Genomic DNA, 20,300 nt, shown 5'->3' on the forward strand with positions numbered 1-20,300 from the left:
CTCTGACACTCCAGTCTCCCTCTTTCCCTTATAAGAACCCCTGTATTACATTGGGTCCAGCCAGATAATCCAGGATAATCTCCCCATCTCAAGGCTTTAATTTAATCACATCTGCAAAATCCCTTTTGCTGTGCAAAGTAACATATTTATGGGTTCTGGGGATTAGGACATGGATATCTTTGGGAGGGGGGCACTATTTGGCCTACCACAGCACCCCTCCATGTGCCTCTTGTATGACTTAATAAAGGGAGTCATTAAACAGCTGCTGCCTTAGAGTTGGCCCTGAACCGAATTTGGGATTCCACAGTTAGAGAGGAGGGGGCCTGCTATCCGAGGCTGGCTCAGTATCCTTGTCTTGGCAGCTTGTCATCTACTTCCCGGTTCCCACTGCCCTGGCTTTAGCCTGATGCTCAGACATGCCCTCTGCCTGCCTTGCCCTCCCTAAGTCCTGAGCAGGAGCCCAGGCTTCTTCTGACAGCCAGAACCCGCTAGAGTGGTCTCCCATGATCTAGAGTTGTTACTTGCAGGGCAGGGATAAAGCTAGGGCAGGGGTGGGGGGGATGCTGAGACGCCCGTTTGTGGTTGCTAGTTCAAGAAAACATTCATCCCTGCTTCCCACTGGGCATTACTCTGCCTGGGCCTAGCAGAGGGAACGGAGGGCAGTGAAAGGTTGATGGTGGAATTAAGCTACCCCTCCCCAGAGACCATGGCTTTCTGAGAACTGCCAGATCAGGTTCTAAGAGGCAGTTGATTCTTCTCTTCCAAATCTTGTGGATCATCGAGAATTGAGTCAGAGGCCTTAGAGATTATCCAGCAGAGCAGGGTTAGCAGGAGGCAAGCCTCCCACTGGAGAGAGCAAGGCTGCTGGGCTGTGCCAGGCCATGCTTACTCCATCCTTCAGTAGAAGGCTAGGTAAAAGACCTGCTCATCTGTAATAATGAGATATACACAGAGGAGCTCCTCAAGATGGGGCACTCTCAGGGAAGGGGCTGAATGGTCTGGAAGCCTTCCTGGAGGAGGGCAAAAGTGCAAAGTGGAGTAGGAGACCTAAGACCAGGCCAGCAGCCCTTTCCCTGGTTCAGGGTCACAGACCAGGTTCTCTCTTTCTCATCTCCCTCCCTCCCTTCCTCTTTTTCTCCCTTTTTTCCTTCCTCTATTCCTCCTTCCTTTCTACCTAGCCACACATACTGAAATCCTGTTGCCTGGAGGAACCTGGAATTCCTTCTCTGGCCACAGACTTCAGTCTCTGCCTCTTTTTAAAAATATTTTTATTGAATTTATTGAATAGGTGTCAAGTGTACAATTCTATAATACATAATCTGTATGTTGTATTGTGTGTTCACCACCCAAGTCTCTGCCTCTTTATATAATAGAGTGTGGGGTTAGGGGTTCCCATCACTGTCACTGGATTCTCCAGTCCTACTTTGATGAGCCAGAGTTTGTGGGATTCAGGAAAAAGCACCCCAGGGCCCAGGGCCCAGGGCCCCAGGCTCCGTAGCCTGGGGTCTAATGGAATTCTAGCCCTCACTGGGAACTGAAGCACTGTAGATGACTTTGATGCCAGTGTTATAGTGGAACTGCTGGTGATCTGGTTGGTGACATCATACCGGAAATGTTGGAGGGCTGGCCTACTGAGGACTGCTTGTAGCCTGAGCAGTGATATCACGTGGGGACCATTGGTGGTCTGAGTAGTGATGCCATTTTAGGACTTTTAGAAGACCAGATGGTGATATTCTGGGACAGTTGGGGGTTTGGGCTGTGCTGTCACACTGTGTATACTTGGACAGTGGAATAGTGAGGTCTCATAGGGCCCACGGGAGTCAGAAATGAAAAGATTATAGAATAAGAAATGGAGAGGAAGTCCCAGTTAAATGAGTGTTTCCTTTGCTTTCTTGGTGTAGTTTGGCAGATAGAGCCCTGAACTGGAATTCAGGAAACACATAGTATAGCCATGATTAGAAACTGTGATCTTTATCACAAGACGGTGCATTTGGTTACAAGTAACAGAGACCACTAGAGCTGGATTCAGAAAGGAAGGCTTATTGTCAGGATGCATGTAGCTTGGGAATGATGGCAGAATCTAAGGCCTTGGTGTGATTGGGTGCTCAGTGTGTCCTTCTCGCATGAAATCTGTGCTTCTCTCTTCCAGAAGTTCCCCTTATCATGTTCAACTTCCCTGTCCCTTACACATTCTCTATGCCTTTGCCAGTCACCACCACCCTCTCAGGTCTGATGCCCCTTCCCCTTCTTTCTTTACCTCCATGTAAAAACCAGATTAGTGTCATTATTCTGAGCAGGGTAATTTCAGGTATAAATAGGATATTGGGTGTGGTGAACATCATTTGATGGGTCTAATATACCTGAGTATACCAGTTCTCCCCTCTATTATCAGTTTACCCATCTGTAAAATTAGGGGGGGCATAAGTCCAGCTCCTAGTCCCAGTGGTTCTGCAAATGTGTCAGAGATGTCCTCACTACAGATACTAAGCCACCTCAGGGTTTCTTACCCTCCTTTCATGGACTCACTGGTCATGAAGACACTACGCACACATGCAGGGGCAGGGAGTACTTGAAGTCTCTCTAGAGCAAGGAGGTCATCACTGCTGTCGCTCAAGGGACCAGGTCCTGTGAAGGTCATGCCCACACTGTCCATCTGAATCCTCAATCTGAGCATCAGTCACCCACCTACCCACCCTTTTATTCACTCACCTGCATGCCTACCCACTCACCCTCTGTCAATCTTGCCCAGCATCAAGGACAGATTGAACATCAGGGGCACCAGCAGCTTGCCTCTGGCCTGGTGGTTAGCACGTGATTCTCCAGCAAGGGCTTACCTCATTCCACTGCAGGCTCTGGCTCATGAGGGCAAGCTCATGTCTTGAGTGGACCTTCTCTGTACCTGCCAGGGTCCAGCTTATGGGAAAGCCCTGATCAGGTGCTCAGGATTTGCGTAATGAACAAAAGGAGCTACAAGTGACTGTCACACTGCCTAGTTCAAGCCCTTCATGATGTGAGTGGGAAAGAGACTCCCCTAAGCCAGCTGCAGATCTCTCCCTTATAAAGTCAGCCCATAGAGCCTACTCTAGAGACCTACCAATGAGGTGCTTCCAGCTCTTCTCCCCACCCCCAACTCAAGGCCAACTCCCTACTAGCTTTGAGATATCACCAGGTGAGTAACCCAACTTAGCTCCAGGGGATCTAGAAGCACCCCAGCTCCTCCTCTTTATAAGAGGCTCACTTTCCTCGGAGCAGAAGCGTTTTCTCTCCTGATCACTACATGAGGGAGAGGGCTCTAGCCTTCCACCTTTTCAGCTCTGGCTCTTCTGAACTTAGAAAAGGTCCTGGGCTGGTGGCATGAGAGCTAGACTTAAGGACTTAGGCCTGGATTCTGTTCAGTGACTGCTTTATTGGGATGGGCACCAAGTGTGCAGAGAATTAAAAGAAAGAGTGGAAAGTACTCCCTGGACATGGAGCAGGGGGGAGGAGAAACCCTGCCGACTGGTCCATGGTTGACCTCCAAAAGCTGTACCAGGCCAGAGGATGGCACAGTGGCCTGTGGAAGCCTGAACAGCTGGCCTGGGACTTCTCGATTCTGGGAGCATGCCTAGATCTAGGGTTCAGGCTGCAACTGGGGATTGTGGAGCCAGAGGGTATAGCAAAATGCCCAGATGTAGCTAGTTTGGGACTCCTATAGACATTTCCATGTTAGTTTAAACTCAACCCCTGTCCTTGGCTGAGGGGCTAGGAGGCACATAGGCATTATGCAGGCATCTAAGGATAGCAACCTGTCCCTGGTCCAGGCATCTGAACCCTCTCTGAGGATACTGCTCCTTCCTAAGCCTATGCACATTCTTCACATAGCAATTTTTTGTCTACATACCCATTTCCTGCGCCCCAGGGAGAATAAAGGGAATAATGGTCAGTCCCTCAGATAAGCCTTGTCACCTTAACTGGTTGTTGGGTCCTCCCATGAACCCCGAGAAAGGGTAGGCCAAGTTTTATGGTCCTGTTTTACATACAGAGAAGAGGAAGCCCAGAGAGGAAGCCCACACTCTCTGGCAGAGGCAGAGCAGGGCAGGGCTTGTTCATCCAGTAGAGAAGGGGCATGGGGGCTTCCTGGCAGGGCAGCTGGATCCTCCAACCGCTGAGGCCCATCTTCCCTGGAGCAGATGACTTCATGAAGCAGAGCCGAGGCATGCTGCTGCTCTACAGCATGAAGAACCCCAGCTTCCCTGAATACATCTTCAGCAGTGACAGCGGCATCATGTGTCTCGACATACACGTGGACCACCCTTACCTGGTGGTGGTGGGCCACTATGACGGCAACGTGGCTATTTACAACCTCAAGAAGCCCCACTCCCAGCCCGCCTTCCGCAGCTCAGCCAAGTCTGGCAAGCACACGGACCCTGTATGGCAGGTCAGCTTTGAACCAAGAGGGGAGATGTGGGTACGGAGAAGGGACTTTGGGGAGGAGAGGGCCACAGGCAAGGGGATGGGGTGACAGGTACCAGCTTAGAAGCCCAAGAGCTGGGTATGAGAAGGGGCACGGAAGGGTAGAAGGTGAGAATCAGGAGGTAAGAGGGTTTGCAGTAAGAGCTGGGTCTGCTGCCCCAGAGCTCCCATCAAAAGGACCCATCTGTCTGCTAGGGTTCTCTTAGGGGTGGTGATTAATGACCCAGATCCTGTGGCTAGAAGCCTCCAAGGCCTGACAGGCCTCTGATGAGTATGTCCAGGGCTCCAGTCTCCTGTCTGTGAGCTTCCTCAACTCCCCACAAGACTTTCCTCTGCCATCTGGGCTAGATTTGGGGGAACTCGCAGACAGGTGTGGTTGCTGCCCCCTTTCTGTCCTCTGAGTGGTACTGTAAGGCCTGGTTGGCAAGGTCTGACCCTGTGGCTTCTTTGTAGCACCCCTCTTTTCCAGACAGGCATAGAATGGGACCATTACCTGGACATCGGGTCTAGATTTCACCGTGTCTTCCATCTTATTACACTGGGAGTGGATTTCATTTCATGGTTTTAATCTTGGTGGATCTGGCTTTGCAGGCACTTCCTCACTATGCTCCAAAGTTCCCCTTCCTTCTGAGGCTATGAGCCCTTACCTTATGGGCAGATGAGAGAATTTCAGAATAGATTTTTGCCTTGAGTTGCCCAAGGCCCCTGCGCTCATCAGGCAGCTGTCTTCTCATCTTCTTTGTCCCCTGCCCTGAAACAGTCTGCAGTCAGGCTCTGTAACCATGTCTTTTCTGACCCAGGAGCCCCTGAGTCAGGTGGACACCTGCCCCAGATACTGGCTCTCAACTCTCAGACAGGCCTGAGCAGAGAGAGGACTCTCCAGGCACAGGGGAAACGGTACTTTCAGCTTCATCATTACCCAGAGCAAGGGCAGATGGAGGGAGGCACCCCACCCATTAAACACCCTCCCCACTACTCTCTACCAAAGCAGGGGCCAGACCTTGCAGCCTCAGAATTCTCTCTACTGAAAACACCCCTCCCAGTTCATTGCCTCCATTCACAGATGTTGTCAGGGATTTTAAAGTCCAGGGAGAGGAGAAAAGAGCCGCTTTGACAAGTCTGAACTAGCATCAGCCCTTACCCCTGCTCTCAGTCCAGGGCTAAGCGTGAAGCATCTCTCCACCTGACCACCCTCCTCAAGCCCAGGAGAAGGCAATGGGCCAAGGCTACCACCCTGCTCCCACTCTGCTATGTTCTTTAAATCAAACAGCAGGTTGGGGAAAGAAATGGGGCATACAGAAACCATACTTTCCTTCTCACTGGGCAGGTGCCAGGGTGACTGGAACCCATCTGGAGAGAGATGGCCTTCTGCCCTCCCACCAGCCTGTCAGGAAAACAGGGCTGTCCCTTTGCAAAACCAAAGACTCAGAGTTCTTGGCTGGAATCATGGCTTATGACATGGGAGGGGCCTGCCTGTCTCTCACTCATTTACTCACTTCCTGTTCCCTTCTTTCCCATATTTCCTGGCCCCCTCTTCCTCATTCATCCATTTGGTATCTCCTGCCTATTTGCTCCTCTGGGAGTTGAGGATGCTTAAGGGCTTAGTCTCTGGAGTGCCTAATGGGGAGATAACCGCAGCCCCAGGATGAGCAAGATAGGACAGTACGCTATGCGCTACCGGGGGCTCATGGGGTTACCGAGGAGGGCACTCAGATTGTCTGGGGTGTGGAGCAGGGCCAAGAGGGCCAGGGAGGTCTTTCTAGAGGAAGCAACACTTGAGCTGAATTGCGAGGGATAAGAACGTATCAGTTAGATAAAGGACACAGAGGGATCACAGGGGCAGTGACACAAGGGCATCCAGCAAAGTGGCCTGTGAAGAACAGCACATCATTTGGAGCTCAGTGTGAGAGACAGGGAGGGAGCAGGACCCGAGGAAAGCACAGGCACCCAGTCAGGAGTGCGCGTCTCTAGGACTTTGTAGGTTGCTGGCTTCACATGAAGTGTTCGTATGAAGCCCAATATGTTAAAAAGAAGTGGAGCTGCGCTGTTAGTATCAGTGTCCTACTTGTTTGAGGGTCCCCTGTTATCACTCCCTCTGTTTCCTGAGGTACTTTCTCCAGGCTCCTAAGATTTCCCCCTAGCATAGTTTGAAAATCACTGCCCAGCCATCAGAGGGTTTGGGAAAGAGGGGTAACACAGTCATGTTTGTGTCTTGGAGATTTCCTCTGGCTGCAGCGTGAAAAATCTTGAAGCCTGAGCTAGGGCAGAGGCAGTGAAGAGAGAAATGAGAAGATAGGGTCCAGAGCTGTTGAAGCAGTAAAACCGATAGAAAGAAACAACTGATTTTATATAGAAAAAGGAAGAATTGGTGATTCTTCCTGGGACTCTGATTTGGGGTGCCCAGTAGGGCATCCACGGAAGTGGGAAATGCAGAAGAGGAACAGGTTTGGACAGAAGTTAATACAAGAGGCCAGAGGAAGTGTCCTACCGGCAGTTGGCCATCTGAGCCTGGAGCTTGAAGGAGAGCCAGGCTGGTGGATGAGATATAAGAGACATCAGAGTCTAGGTCCTTCTCAAAGGGACTGTGTCTCAGGGGAACTGAGGAGGCTATTTTGGATCTCAAATGCCAAGCTGGGGCAGATGGATTTTGTTCTGTTGGCAGCAGGGAGCATGGAAGGTTTTGGAGCCAGGGAGAAAACTGTTCAAAGAGAACTGAGTTCCTGTCTCATGACACAGGCTACTTCCCAGGGAGCCCGCCCGAGTAGCCCAGCCTTGTTCAGGCCCCACTGTGAAGCCTCAACCAGCAACACTTTGCTGGGTGTGTGTGTGTGTGTGTTCTGTGCAACACTAGGAGTTGGCAAGAAAGATAAATGAGCACACACTGGGGTCAAGTAGGTCTGCTCTAATCAGATAAGGCAGAAGAGAAAGAATCTGTTGAGCATCCTTCATCTCCTCCCTACTTCCTGCTTCTTGGGCATTCATTCATTCTCTTAACCTCACTTACCACCTGCACCCCCCACACACATTTTATTCCTACCCTCCCACCTCTACCCCAGGACCATGGGTGTGCCTTGCACACCCACACACACATACACGTTGACTTGCAGATGCACATACCACCCCGCACTGGGCATCAGGCTGCTCAATGGGGTGTGAAATACAATTTCCATGCATGCTGCTGGCTGCTCATTAAACACTTCCCTTAGCAGCTCCCTAGCGCCTCTTACAGCTTGGCCTTTGACACCCCTGCCTCCACCCCTCTTTAAAGGGACTACCTTTAAACAGAAGGGGAAGTGGTCTCAGCATCAGGGCCAGCTCTGACTTGTGTCTTACAGGCACTGTGGTGGTCTGGGCACCCTCAGTGGAAGCACAGAAGAGCAGCTGCCCCACTGCAGCTCTGATCCACCAGGCCTGGGTGGTCGTTGGGGAGGGGCAACCCCTCCTTCTCCAACGCCCCCCACCACCACCACCATCAACAGCCACAGTGATAGCTGTGGTTACAGGCAGTGGCACTAGGTTTCTGTCCTCCCTCACTGGGCCTCTGCCTGTGACAGGGGAAGGGGCCTGTGGTCCCAGCATGGGAGTCTGCAGGGAGCAGGAGGCTGGAGAGCTCTAGGCACCCAGCCCTTCCCCAGCTCTCTGGAACATGGCTTGGCCCAGCCTCCACATCTGGCAACAGAAACTTGAGCCTCAAGCATGTCATCTTCATAAGACAACAGCTCTGTCTCTAAAACACTTTCCCATATGTTTGCTTCTGGCCCTAAGAAGATGGGTGGGGCAGGATTATTAACCCCAATTTGTAGATGAAGAAATGCCCCTCAAATCTGAGATTTGAGAGGAAGATTCTCAGAGCAGGAGCTAGTGGTAAAGTGAAGCTGGGAACAGAAGAACAATTGCCTAGGAAAAGGCTAAGCCTGGAAGAGGAGATTGGGGAGGGAGCAAGCAGGGAAAAGCCAGCTGCAGAACATTTGTACCCCAGTTCCTAGGATGGTAGTGATAATGAGGACATTAGCTAACATTTATTGAACACTTAATATATGCAATGTTCTGACCTAAGGGCTTCACATTTATTATCTCATTTTTTTTTCTTACAACAAACCTGTGTGTTACAGTTCCTATTTTATAAATGAGGAAACTGGTTCATGGGCCCTGTCCTTTCAACTTGGACAGGGTTGAACCCAACCCAGGGAGGGATTGGGCACCTCCACTGACAAGCCAATGGATTAAAGCAGTGTCCTGACTTGGTACTATTGTCCCAGGATAGTCAGGGCCAAGAGAGATAAGAGAGACAGAGAAGATAGAAGGAGGGAGGGAGGATGGGAGGAACATAGGGAGGGAGGGAAAGCCAATAATGGGACTCTGGGAAATGGGCTTCCAGAACTTGCTTCTGAACCTCAGATGGGTTCTTGAGGGAGCTGTACTCAGCTTACAGGCCTAATGCAACACCCTACCAGAGTCCCAGAGCTCACAGTTTGGGATGTTTCAGGTCAAGTGGCAGAAGGATGACATGGACAACAACCTTAACTTCTTCTCTGTGTCATCTGATGGCAGGATCGTGTCTTGGACGCTCGTGAAGGTGCCTTTTTCCCAGAAAGGGTCATGCAGGGGTGGATGGGGAGCTGGGGGAGCTGAATGGAAAAGGGACCCCCCCCCCAACCCTGCTGATCCAGCCCAGTCCTCGTGCCCTCCCCATCTCTTCTGTGACTGCAGAGTGAGCTGGTTCACACAGATGTCATCAAGCTGAAGGTGGAGGGCAGCACCACGGAAGGTCTGGAGGGGCTACAACTACACACAGTGGGTAGGAGCCTCAGCTCACTCACATCCAGGCCTACCCCGAACACTCGGGCCTCATGAGGGTCAGAGATGGTGGGCCTCCCCAGTCTTGGGTATTCCCTCCTCCACTTGTGCTGAACCCAGAACTGGAGGTAATGGGAAAGTCTGGCCCCGGCTGCCCAGGCTTTGGCTTTTTGCAGACCCTCCCTGTTTGTGCAGGTTCCATCCCTGTTTGCAGACCCTGTTCTTGTTTATGCAGATCAAGTGTTGTTATGCAGATCCAATCCTGTTTATGTAGATCAGGCCCCTGTTTACCCAGATTCTGTCTCTGTTTACTCAATCCCTACCCTGTTTATGCAGACTATATCCCTGTTTGCACAGACCACGTCCCTGTTTGCAGACCCTGTCCCTGTTTACCCTGACCCTGACCTTGTTAAACTCAATCCCTGCCTTGTTTACCCAGGCCCCCATTCCCGGCTGCAGAAGCCCTGGCCTTTTGCAGAGTCCCAACTGCTTGGGACCAGCAGCAGGCCAGAGGGCTGGTTTCTGTTTGCTTAGCTGGCCACAGCCTTCTCAGGAGCTGGGCTCAGGCCATTCCCAGGGCCTGCTATGGAGGGGAGGTGCTGGGAACCTCCTGCCCAGGGCCCTGCTAAGGTTGCTCCCTCTTCTCCCAAGGCTGTGGCACTGCTTTTGACTTCCACAAAGAGATCGACTACATGTTCTTAGTGGGGACAGAGGAGGGAAAAATCTACAAGGTGAGGCAGCCTGGCCCCTGTGCCAACTCCTTACAGGGCCGCTAAACCCGAGTACCCCTGGGGCTTATTGTTCTCAACAGACCCTGTTCTGACAAATCTTAGTGCTCATCAGTTCTAGAAGGCTTCTTGGGGGAAGAGAATGTATTTCTTGAACTGATTGGGTGGCAGAAAGAGGGGCTAACTGCAGGAAAGGGAGGGAAGAATCTAGAGCAGCAGTCCAAAACCTTTTTGGCATCAGGGATGGGTTTCATGGAAGACAATTTTTCCATGGAAAGTGGGGGGCGGGGTGGGGAGGAGAGGTTTCAGGGTGATTCAAGCACATTACATTGAAGCTCACCTCCTGCTGTGCCACCTGGGTACAGGTACTGATCTAGAGGGTGGCTTTAGCCCAGCCCAGCATCTTTCCTTCAGGGCTGTCCCTCCCTTCCTGGGAGTGGAGGAGATAGAGGTGGGAGTGGGAGCTGGGAGAGTTGGAACAGTCTGGGAAGATTTCCTGGAGGAGATACGGACTTGAGGTGAGCTTTGAAGGCCAAATAACAAGAAAAATTTATCTCTGAATATTGGGTGCATCCCAGCTGGCAGGATGGAACTTCGTGGTCAGTTTCTCCAAGATCTCAGTGTCAGTGGGTGAACATCCTTCTGAACATCTCCACCCATCCAGAGATAGCTCTACTGCAAGCCTTTAGTAGACTCAGAGATGCAGAATGTTAATTACAGGAAGCCTCCTGGGAGCCCCTGAGGCCCAGCTAGAGCTAGTCTGTGCAAAAGAGATTCCCACCCCTTCTCCACCCCTCCCAGTTGTGGCCCAGGAGAGGCTGGAGGGAATACACTAGTCAGTCACACTGTCTCTAGGAGGAAGGACATAGGGGCATGCTGGTCAGGGCCAGAAACAGAATGGGAAATCATGAAATTGGTATTTGCACTTGTCTCTGCACCTGCTCTTACCTGGACAAGGTGGGAGATTTATCATTGTTGCAAGGATTCTGTCTGTAGGTTGCATATGGACCCAAGGCTCTGCCCATCTGCCCATAGGCTTTGGCCTGGACACAGGCTAGCCACACCTCACCCAGGACCCCCAGACCTACTCTGCTTTGGCTCAGAGAATAAAGGCCTTTTCTCCCTGGCCTGGAATCCTCTGGGCAGACTATATATAGCACTTTCCCTCTCCCTCCAGGAAGGGTCTCCTGTCCACCCCAACCCCCAGGCCCCTAAGCCCCTCCTATTTCTCTGATGTGTTGTGGATGAGAAAAGCAGCTAGCAGCTTGGCTCCAGCTTCACTGTGACAGTGATGGGGAATGAGGACAGAAGAGGAGTCTCAGGTTCTGATCCTCCAGGGCTCCCAAGGAAGCGGTGGCTGCTGACCTCTCTTTCACTCCTGACCCCTGACCCCTTACCCAATCGCCAGTGCTCCAAATCCTACTCCAGCCAATTCCTGGACACCTATGATGCCCACAACATGGCAGTGGATGCTGTGTCCTGGAACCCGTACCACACCAAGGTCTTCATGTCCTGCAGCTCTGACTGGACAGTGAAGATCTGGGACCACACCATCAAGTGAGGGGCCTGCCCTTGGCCCTGCCTTCCCCCAGGCCTCACCCTGGGCTGGGGTCTGTGGGCTCTGGCACTGTGAACTCTCTGTGTCATGAACTTTCCACCCCTCCACCACTACAGGACTCCAATGTTCATCTATGACCTAAACTCAGCTGTGGGCGACGTGGCCTGGGCACCATACTCTTCTACTGTGTTTGCAGCAGTCACCACCAATGGGAAGGTGAGTATCCTCATTCCCATCACCAATGGGAATGGTGAGCCACTACTAGAGGTAGGATGAGGTATCCCAGGGTCTCCTCCTGGAGAGCACACCCCATGCCCGGGCCAGGTCGGGATGACAGGATGTAAGGACTGTCTGTGTGTTTTCAAGGGCCAGACCACCCAGGGCCCTGTCAAAATAGGATTTGTTCATCCCATGAGGCCTCAAGGAGAGAATAGGGCTGTTCATCTTGAAGAAGAGAGCACTGAGGGGGATGAGAGGCCATGAAGAGCAGTTTTCTTCTCTGAGGCACCTAGGGTGGGAGCTGCAGAGGGGCAAGTACCAGCTTGATCTAAGGAAAAACTTATGAATCATAACTGATCTGTGATTAAAATAGTGTCTAAAAGGTGGTGAAGTCCCCTTCCCTGGAAGTGTGCAAGTCGAGTTTGAGAAGGGGAGATGGGCATGGTCTGTTCAACACTGAGAATTGGTAAAAGTTCAGCAAAAAAAAATTTGTAAGAAAATTCTGAGCTGTAAACCCATTTTCCTTATGGACTTTGATATAAGTGAGGCACTTACCCAAGGAAAGAATGTAATGATTAAGGCATCCCACTGAAATTAGTCAGTCATCTATCTGCTTAACAGATGTTTACCAAGGGCCAACTATGGCATCTGGCTCCAGGCTACAGCCTGGTGATCCAGGTTCCTGCTCCCATGGAGCTTATATTCCAGGGACAGAAAGGGGACAAAAAAGCAACAACAGTAAAATTCCCATAGTGTTAAGTGTTAGGCAGAAATTAAAAGAGGATGATGTACATACAGCTCTGGCTGGTGTGGCTCTGTGGATTGGGTGTCATCCTGCAAATCTAAAGGTCGCTGGTTTGATTCCCAGTCAGGACACAGGCCTGTGTTGTGGGCCAGGCCTCAGCTAGGGCTGTGCGAGAGGCAGCTGGTCGATGTTTTTCTCCCTCACTTTTTCTCTCCCTTTCCCTCTTTCTAAAAATAAATAAAATCTTAAGTGTTGCTGGTTCGATTCCCAGTCAGGGCACATTACTAGGTTGCACATCAGGTCCCCAGTTAGGGCTGCAAGTGAGAGGCAACCACACAGTGATGTTTCTCTCCCTCTCTTTCTCCTTTCCCCTCTCTCTAAAAATAAAAATAAATAAACAAATAAGTAAATTATTTAAAAATAAATAAATAACTTTTGGGAAAAAAATAAAAAGATGATGTGCATACCAATGTTCATAGCTGCATTATTCCCAATGGTCAAAAGGTGGAAATAACCCAAATGTCCGTCAATTAATGAATAGATAAAATATATATCCAAAAGGATTATTATTCAGCAATACCAAGGGATAACCCTAGCTGCTGTGGCTCAGTGGATTGAGCATCGGCCTGTGAGCCAAGTGTTACTGGTTCAATTCCCAGTCAGGGCACATGACTAGGTTGCACATCAGGTCCCCAGTTGGGGGCGCGAGTGAGAGGCAACCACATAGTGATGTTTCTCTCCCTCTCCTTCTCCTTTCCCCTCTCTCTAAAAATAAACAAATAATTTTAAAAAATAACAAGGGATAAGGTACTGATACATGCTACAACATGGATGAGCATTGAAAACATGCTTAGTGTAAGAATCCAGTCACAAAAGACCACACATTATATGATTCTATTTATATTTGTCTAAATAGGCATATCTATAGAGACAAAGTAGATTTGTGGCTGTCTCAGGTTGGTTGGAATGGTGGGAGGAAATGGGGAATGACTGCTTATGGGTACAAGGGCTCTTTTCAGGGTGATGAATATGTTCTAAAATTTGTTGCAGTGATGGTTGCATAACTGAATATATTAAAAACCAAGAATTGTGTACTTTAAATGCGTGAACTCTATCTCAATAAAGCTGTTTCATTTCAAAAAGAGAATGAAACTGATGTAAAAAAAAAAAAAAAAAAAAGGACTGGGTGACCTCTTAGAGTGGGTAGTCAGAAAAAAACTTCCTCCGAGAGGTGATATTCAAGCTGAGAGTTGAATGAGAAGAAAGAGCCAGCCACATGAAGACAGGTGTCAACAGTATTCCACACGTGGGCACAGCTAGTTCAAAGGCCCTGAGGTGAGAACGAGCTTGAGATGTTTAAGGAATGGGCAAGCAAGTGTGGCTGGGGTCTAGTGAATAAAGGGGAGAGAGTATGAGGTCAGAGTGGAGGTATTTGGATTTTATGTATAGTGTTGAAGGTGACTATTGGAGGATTTTAGTTTTTTAATAAAAGGTAAGTCTGGCAGCTTCATGGAAGATGGACTGTAGAAGAAGGACAAGAGTAGAAGCAGGAAGTCCAGTCAGGACACTGACACAGTTGTCCAGACAAAAGTTGCTAATGGTTTGGACTTAAGGCATGGTAGAAATGAGCAAACATCTGTTTAGCACTTATATGACAAATACTATTTGAATACCTTACATATATATTAACTGGTATAAACCCTGACTCTGCTACTTACTAGCAAGTTAGCCTTAAGAGCCTCTATCTCCTCATTTATAAATGGAGATAACAACAGAACCTACCTCTATATAGTGACTGTGAGGCTTATAATTAGATAATACAATCATGTACCTTGCTTGCCCATAGTCTGATACATAGTAAGTGCTCAATAAATGGTAGCTGCTATTATTATTAATTCTGCCGAGACTTAAATTTTCTCCTAAACTTTTTTTTTCACTTCCTCAACCACAGGAAAAACATAAACAGAGACACAAATCCCCTCTCCACGGCCTCCCATTCCAGTGTGCTAGGCTCCTACCATGTTTCCCCAAAAGCCCAGGGGTGGTTCCTCTGAAGCCTCATTAGCCCCAAGTGTGCTGACACCCACCTCTCCACAGACCCACGTGTTTGACTTGTCCATCAACAAGTACGAGGCCATCTGCAATCAGCCTGTGGTGGCCAAAAAGAAGAACAAGATCACCCACGTGCAGTTCAATCCCATCCACCCCATCATCATTGTGGGCGATGACCGTGGGCATGTCACCTGCCTCAAACTTTCACCCAACTTGCGCAAGATGCCAAAGGTATTCTTGGGGAGTTTGGGCTACAAAAGAAAGTCTCCACGGTGGTGGGGTATGGGAGAAATGGGAGGAGTCAGGGTGGCCCCCAGGTTTGTGGCTTGAGAAACCCAGGCTAAGACTGATGTCATAGCCCAAATGAGGAGCAAAGGAGAAGCAAGTTAGTGGGGAGACAATGAGATCAGATTGCATATGCTGAATCTGAGTTTCCTGTGGGACCCCCAGGTGGACATATTCAGTGAGTAAAGTGACCATGTGGGTCTTAAATCTGGGGGAAGCGCATGGGCACCATTGGCTTATTTGGTGTAGACCAGGTCACCCAGGCAGGGCACATGGGGCTTAGCCACTGCTTCATTGGCTAGATTTACACAGGGCTTTAGCTCCAATGGTCTCTGAGCTGGGAACTGTGGGTCCACACAGCGAAGAAGGAAATTAGCCGTGAGGAGGATAACTAGGTCAACAGCCAGGCAGTCCTCCTTTTGAGCTCTGGTTCTTTTCTGAGATCTCTAATGATCAGAACACTCTGTGCAGAGCCCAAGGGCCCCAAATACAGGCCACATTGCCCAGAGCCATGATCTCAAAGTCTAGATCTCAGAATTTAGATTCAGACTTAAGAACCCAGGCGTTAGAATCCAGAGGCCAAGGACCCAACTTAAAAATCCAGAGCCCAGGAGCCCAGGATTCAGTCCTGCCCACTTGGTTGCTAAGAGAGGAAATGGAACTTGCCTTCTGCCAAATTCTAGCCTAGGATTGGAGCTGAGCCAGGGCTGGGCCAAGTTGCCCTGATGACTATACCTTGCAGTTGCAATTTGAGGCACTTACTGCAGTTTGAGTCAAGGGCAGAGGCCCTTCTCAACAACTGACACCTGGCCCTCTGCACCCCTACCAAGGTGGGAGCCACTGCATCATCCCTCTGGTGCTGGCTTGCAATGGCCAGGGAGGCAAAGACTAGAAGTTTGGCCAGGCCTGTAATTGTAGCCAGCTGGGGGAGGGGGTGAACTTGGCTATAAATATTCAGAAGGCTGCTAAGCGCCTGCAGCTGTGGCCCAGAGGCAGTGGTGGGCTGGGAGTGGGGGTGGGGTGGGGTGGAGTGGTCGGGTGTGGTCTGAAGTTCTTTGCTGAGCCCAGCTAGTTGGCTTTAAGGACGGGGAAAGAGGCAGCACAATTAGTGAAACAGATTAAATCTGCTCTTTATTTAGTGACAGGAGAGACCCAGGCTTGAGCTGGCAGAGCTGGACAGCCGTGTGGGAGGGATGACAGTCATCTCATGGGGCAGGGGTACAGCTCTCATGAGGTGAGGGTGATAGATCTGGGTTGGATCTGCCCTGCCCACTCTGACCCAGGGAGGCAAGGATCTCCCACGGTCAGTTTATTATCCTCTCAGAGCAAGGGAGAGCTGGGCTTTGTGTATCTGGTACCTATTTCACTGAGGACCTGAGGACATGGGCACCTTGGGATTAGAGGACCTGAGCAAGTGACAACTGAGAAATGGTGCTTGGGTGGATTGGAGGTTCCAGCAATCCTATCAGCAGCCAAGTGATTCGTACAAACAGAAATTCCTTGGCCATCCCTTCTGGCCTTCCTCTGCCCTTCCCAAGCAGGCTTGGCCACACAGGCCCAACTCTCAGCCCAGGGACCTTTATGGGAAGCTTATCAAAGGTCAAGGATTATCTAACCCTAACTACTATATCTATAGGTGGGAAATTGAAGCTCAGAAAGGCAAGGGACTTGCCCAAAGTGGTACAGGGGGTTAATGACAAAGCTGGGACGAAACCCAAGTTCCCTACCTCCCAAGGGATGGGATGAGGCCAAGAAGAGAACATAAACTTAATTTGAGAGGGAGAGAAAAAGAGGCATTATTGTCCTCTGCCTCTAGAGAATAGAGGTAAACTGGATAGTGGGAAAGGCACTGGCTTGAAAGGGGAGGGGAGACAGATTTGGGAGCGGGTGCATGGGTCACACCTGGAGGAAATGAGAGCTCCACACAGTGTCAGCTGCCAGCCGGGATGGGACCAGAAAGGGGGCTGCTGGCCTTGCACTCTCTCCCACCTCACAGCTCAAGCCAAATGCAGGCTGGGCTCTCAGCAGTCAAGACTGGGGCAGTGCCAGTAAGCAGTGGGCACAGGTGGCTGAGAGGGCAGGGGCTTGCAGCAGAGGGAAGGAAATGGCAGCTGTCCCGACCTAGCCCACACGCCACTGCCTGGACAGAGGGAGGATAGGACTGGTGCTCATCTGCCAAAGAGCTCTTGAGGCCTGTGAGTGACACACCCCAGTGTCCCAACTCTTTTACCTCAGGGCCTGGCTTACAAGCTAAAACATTAGAGTGCTCTGTAGGAGGGGGTGAGGGGTCATAAACTCAGGACCTGCTCCTCTGAGGAACAGGCCCAGCCAAAGACATGTAGAATCACATGGGATATCCCATCTTTCCTCCTGGGTCTTCTGACACCCTCCCCCAACCATGGGTATGTCTGACATAGCAGACCTAGCTAAATGACACACAACTACCAACCTGACCTAAAAGTATTAGTTTATAGTACTGAGGGGACCTGTGTTTTTTCACACCTCTCCCTTGCAACCACATACCTCTTAGCTCCTTGTTAGAACTCAGCCAGGGAATTTCCCGTGGGAAGGGTGGTCCTAACAGTCAGAGGATCCACCTCTCCCCAGGGCTTCAGTTCCCCCTGGCTTGAAAGGCTTGTTCCTCTGAGGGTCAGTGGGTGGATATTATCCCCGACTCCTCCAAGCATCAAGACCCTATGTCCATCTGAGGTTCAGAGCCAGGTCTGGATGCTTTTTGCAAGCCCCAACTTGTGTCACCTATCCTGAGTTGGGGGAAGCAGGTAGGAGTAGGGGAGATAGGGATCTAGAATCTAACAGGGCAGGGTACAACTGGGGCTGGCTGGGCAGAGGAGGTATGCTGGGACCCAGAGGGAGGTGGCCCATCCCTCACCATTCCTCCCTTTGTACTTCCCTTCTCCCCAGGAAAAGAAGGGGCAGGAAGTGCAGAAGGGTCCAGCTGTGGAGATCGCAAAACTGGACAAACTGTTGAACCTGGTGAGGGAAGTGAAACCCAAGATCTAAGGGCCTGACCTCAGTCCTTGTCCTATTTCTTGAACCCAGTACTTGTAGCCCCTGACCCTGGTACCAAGCCCATCCTTAGCACCTAATATGTGACCCCACCCCTGATCAGGTCCCAGCATCTGCCCTTAACACCCTGCTTCAGCCCTGCTCCCAGCACCTCATTCCAGGACTTGGTCTTCAATCACCATTACCCACTCCTACTTTGCACAAATAAACCTGTGTCTGGAAGCCCACCATCACCTTTATTCTGCTACTGCAGGGCCCTCAGGAAGAGAAAATCTCAGGGTATAGCCATAGCTCCGTTTATTATCCAGCAAACAGTGGGAGGACCAGAGGAGGGGCCAAGCCTGGACACCCTCCCATTATTGCCAAGGATTCCAGTTTGCTTCCCCAAGTGAGAAGGCCTAGAGGCACTCGGCCTAGGGAGAGGGTGGACCCAGCCCCTGGCCCTTGGGATGGAGCAGAGTCCAGAAGGCCCAGGCCCTAGCACCAACTCATAAACCCCCACCCTGGGCCTGTCCACCCAGTGCCACCAGAGCCCCTCTTGGAACAGGCTGGCTAGACTCTGTCCTGCTAGGACCAGCTCCAGTCAGGCTGGACTCTTGAGTTTTAGACCCCAGGCTCTGGGTGAAGTGGGCTTAGGTCCCAGACTCCAGGCTAGGCCAGAGGCCTTCACGGCTGCAGTAGGTAGCTGCCTTCATGGCTGGGCTTCTGGGGTGGGGGTGCCTTCTCAGGACAGGGGCCAGGGCTGGAGTTGGGACTGGATTCAGAGAGCGAGTCAATGTTGGCAGAGCGGGAGTGGCAAGCCCAGCAGAGAATGACCCAAAGCAGCAGCAGCAAGAAGCCTACTAGGCCGTTGCAGACGATGGCAATGAGGGCACCCTGGGAGATGGCTGCCCCCATGACAGGCAGCACCCTCAGACCAGCACAGACAGCAGGGCCGACAGCAGGGCTGCCTCAATGGCAAGGCCCATGCCGAGGCGGGACACCGGTATAGCTGGCCTTCCGAGGAGGACGTCCTGTCTGCACACTCAATGATTCCTGGGCAGTAGGGTTGTCCACCTGCAGTCCTGAGCCTGTGGGGGGAACAGAGTAAAGGAAAGGGTGGTGAGGAGAGGGGATGGGATAAGGCCTAGGAGGAGAGAAGGAAAGAAGAGAGCCCCCTCCCACATCTCAGGCCCCCTGGCAGAGAACTGAGTCCCAGCAGGCCCAAATCCTCCACAGAGCCAACACCCCATGCTCCGGCCTGGCTCTGGATACCTGGAGGGGGTGTATAGCCACAGTGGGGAAGCTGGAGTAGGCAGCCTACATTTTATTCTCCTTAGAACAGGTGGGCATGTTCTGGCCCTGTACCCCCAGCTTCCAGCCCTCTACAGCATTCTGTGAGTGGGTGGGACCCAGGTAGCCCAAGGCCTTGGAGGACGGGACTGTGACCAGCTTCACTGTGGCCTGGGTACCTCCCCTATCTTCGGACTGTAGCAAGCCAGCCCAGGAGACCTCCAGCCACGCCAGCTCACACAGAGGCAACTTTGTGGAGGCCCTGGCAGGCATGTGTGGGTCCGTGTATCCAAGGCTGTGCACCTAGGTGTGACCTCTCTATGGGACTGTCTCTCCAGGTCAGGTATATGTCTGCCTGTCTCTCAGTTTCCTTGCCTGAAGTGTGCATCTGCCTGAAGTGTGTGTCCCCATCTCTGAGTGTCTGAATGTATCTGTTGTATGTCTCCTTTCCCCCCCAGTGTGTCTCTTTGTCTATCTCTGTATCAGTCTCTGTCGTCTCCCTGTCTCTGTGCATATGGGTCTCTCGTGTCTCTCCCTCTTTCTTCATTGCTGTGTGTGCCTCTGTACCCATAGACGTGTCTCTCTTCCTTTCTCGGTGGGGTCTGTCCCTGTGGTTCTGTGTACGTCTCTTTTGTGTCTTTGTGTCTGTCTCATTCCCTCGGTTGTGCCTCTGTCTGGGTCTTTTTAATCTACGTCTCTGGGTCTCTCTAGTTCCCAGCCCCCGTGTCTGTGGGAGAAGGGCCCCCTTACCTGAGTAGAGCCCGGTGCACGCCCGGCGGAGGGTCCAGGGCAGGGAGATGCTGGGCACCGAATGAGGCTCGGAAGCCTGCGGGCGGGGGGCGCGAGAGGCGGGCCGGGGAGACGTCCCCTCCCCTCGGCCGCGCAGCCTCCGCCGGCCGCTCCCGCCGCGGCGCGACCGGGGCGGCCTCTGCCGCGGGCGGTCTGCGGCGAGCGGGTACCTCCTCTCCCTGGGGCGGCGCCTACTCCTCGACCGCAGCCGCTCGCTTGCTAGGCGGCGCTCCGGCTACAGCCGCGGCAGCCGGAGTCCGAGGTTCGGCTGGGCTCGGCTGCGTTCGGCTAGACTCGGCCAGGTTCGGAGGATAGCAAAAACAGCGAATACTCCTGCCTCTCTGGCAGCCGGAGGCCGGCGGCCTGTAAGGGGCGG

General features: G+C 51.6%; 2 protein-coding genes across 2 annotated transcripts in view; one reads left to right on the forward strand and one right to left on the reverse strand.

Annotated features, from left to right (window-relative positions):
* The window catches only part of DNAI1 (dynein axonemal intermediate chain 1), a 37,285-nt gene extending 19,200 nt beyond the window's left edge, over positions 1-18,085 (forward strand). The window contains exons 12-19 of the mRNA XM_090275239.1: positions 4,170-4,417; positions 8,939-9,028; positions 9,163-9,250; positions 9,901-9,980; positions 11,386-11,534; positions 11,652-11,751; positions 14,597-14,782; positions 17,759-18,085. Coding sequence (XP_090131365.1) covers positions 4,170-4,417; positions 8,939-9,028; positions 9,163-9,250; positions 9,901-9,980; positions 11,386-11,534; positions 11,652-11,751; positions 14,597-14,782; positions 17,759-17,857 — 1,040 coding nt within the window. The 3' untranslated portion in view covers positions 17,858-18,085. The remainder of the gene's footprint in view (positions 1-4,169; positions 4,418-8,938; positions 9,029-9,162; positions 9,251-9,900; positions 9,981-11,385; positions 11,535-11,651; positions 11,752-14,596; positions 14,783-17,758) is intronic.
* Positions 18,086-18,143: 58 nt separating this feature from the next.
* Positions 18,144-20,273, reverse strand: ENHO (energy homeostasis associated). Its single transcript, XM_090274315.1, has 2 exons — positions 19,886-20,273; positions 18,144-18,933 (listed from the first exon to the last, which is right to left on the reverse strand). The coding sequence occupies exon 2, from the start codon at positions 18,758-18,760 to the stop codon at positions 18,530-18,532; it is 231 nt and encodes a 76-aa protein (XP_090130441.1). The 5' UTR covers positions 18,761-18,933; positions 19,886-20,273; the 3' UTR covers positions 18,144-18,529.
* Between the last annotated feature and the right edge of the window lie 27 nt (positions 20,274-20,300).

This window comes from Furipterus horrens, unplaced genomic scaffold (assembly GCF_987537825.1).
Source record: "Furipterus horrens unplaced genomic scaffold, mFurHor1.1.pri manual_scaffold_4, whole genome shotgun sequence".
Lineage (NCBI taxonomy): Eukaryota > Metazoa > Chordata > Mammalia > Chiroptera > Furipteridae > Furipterus > Furipterus horrens.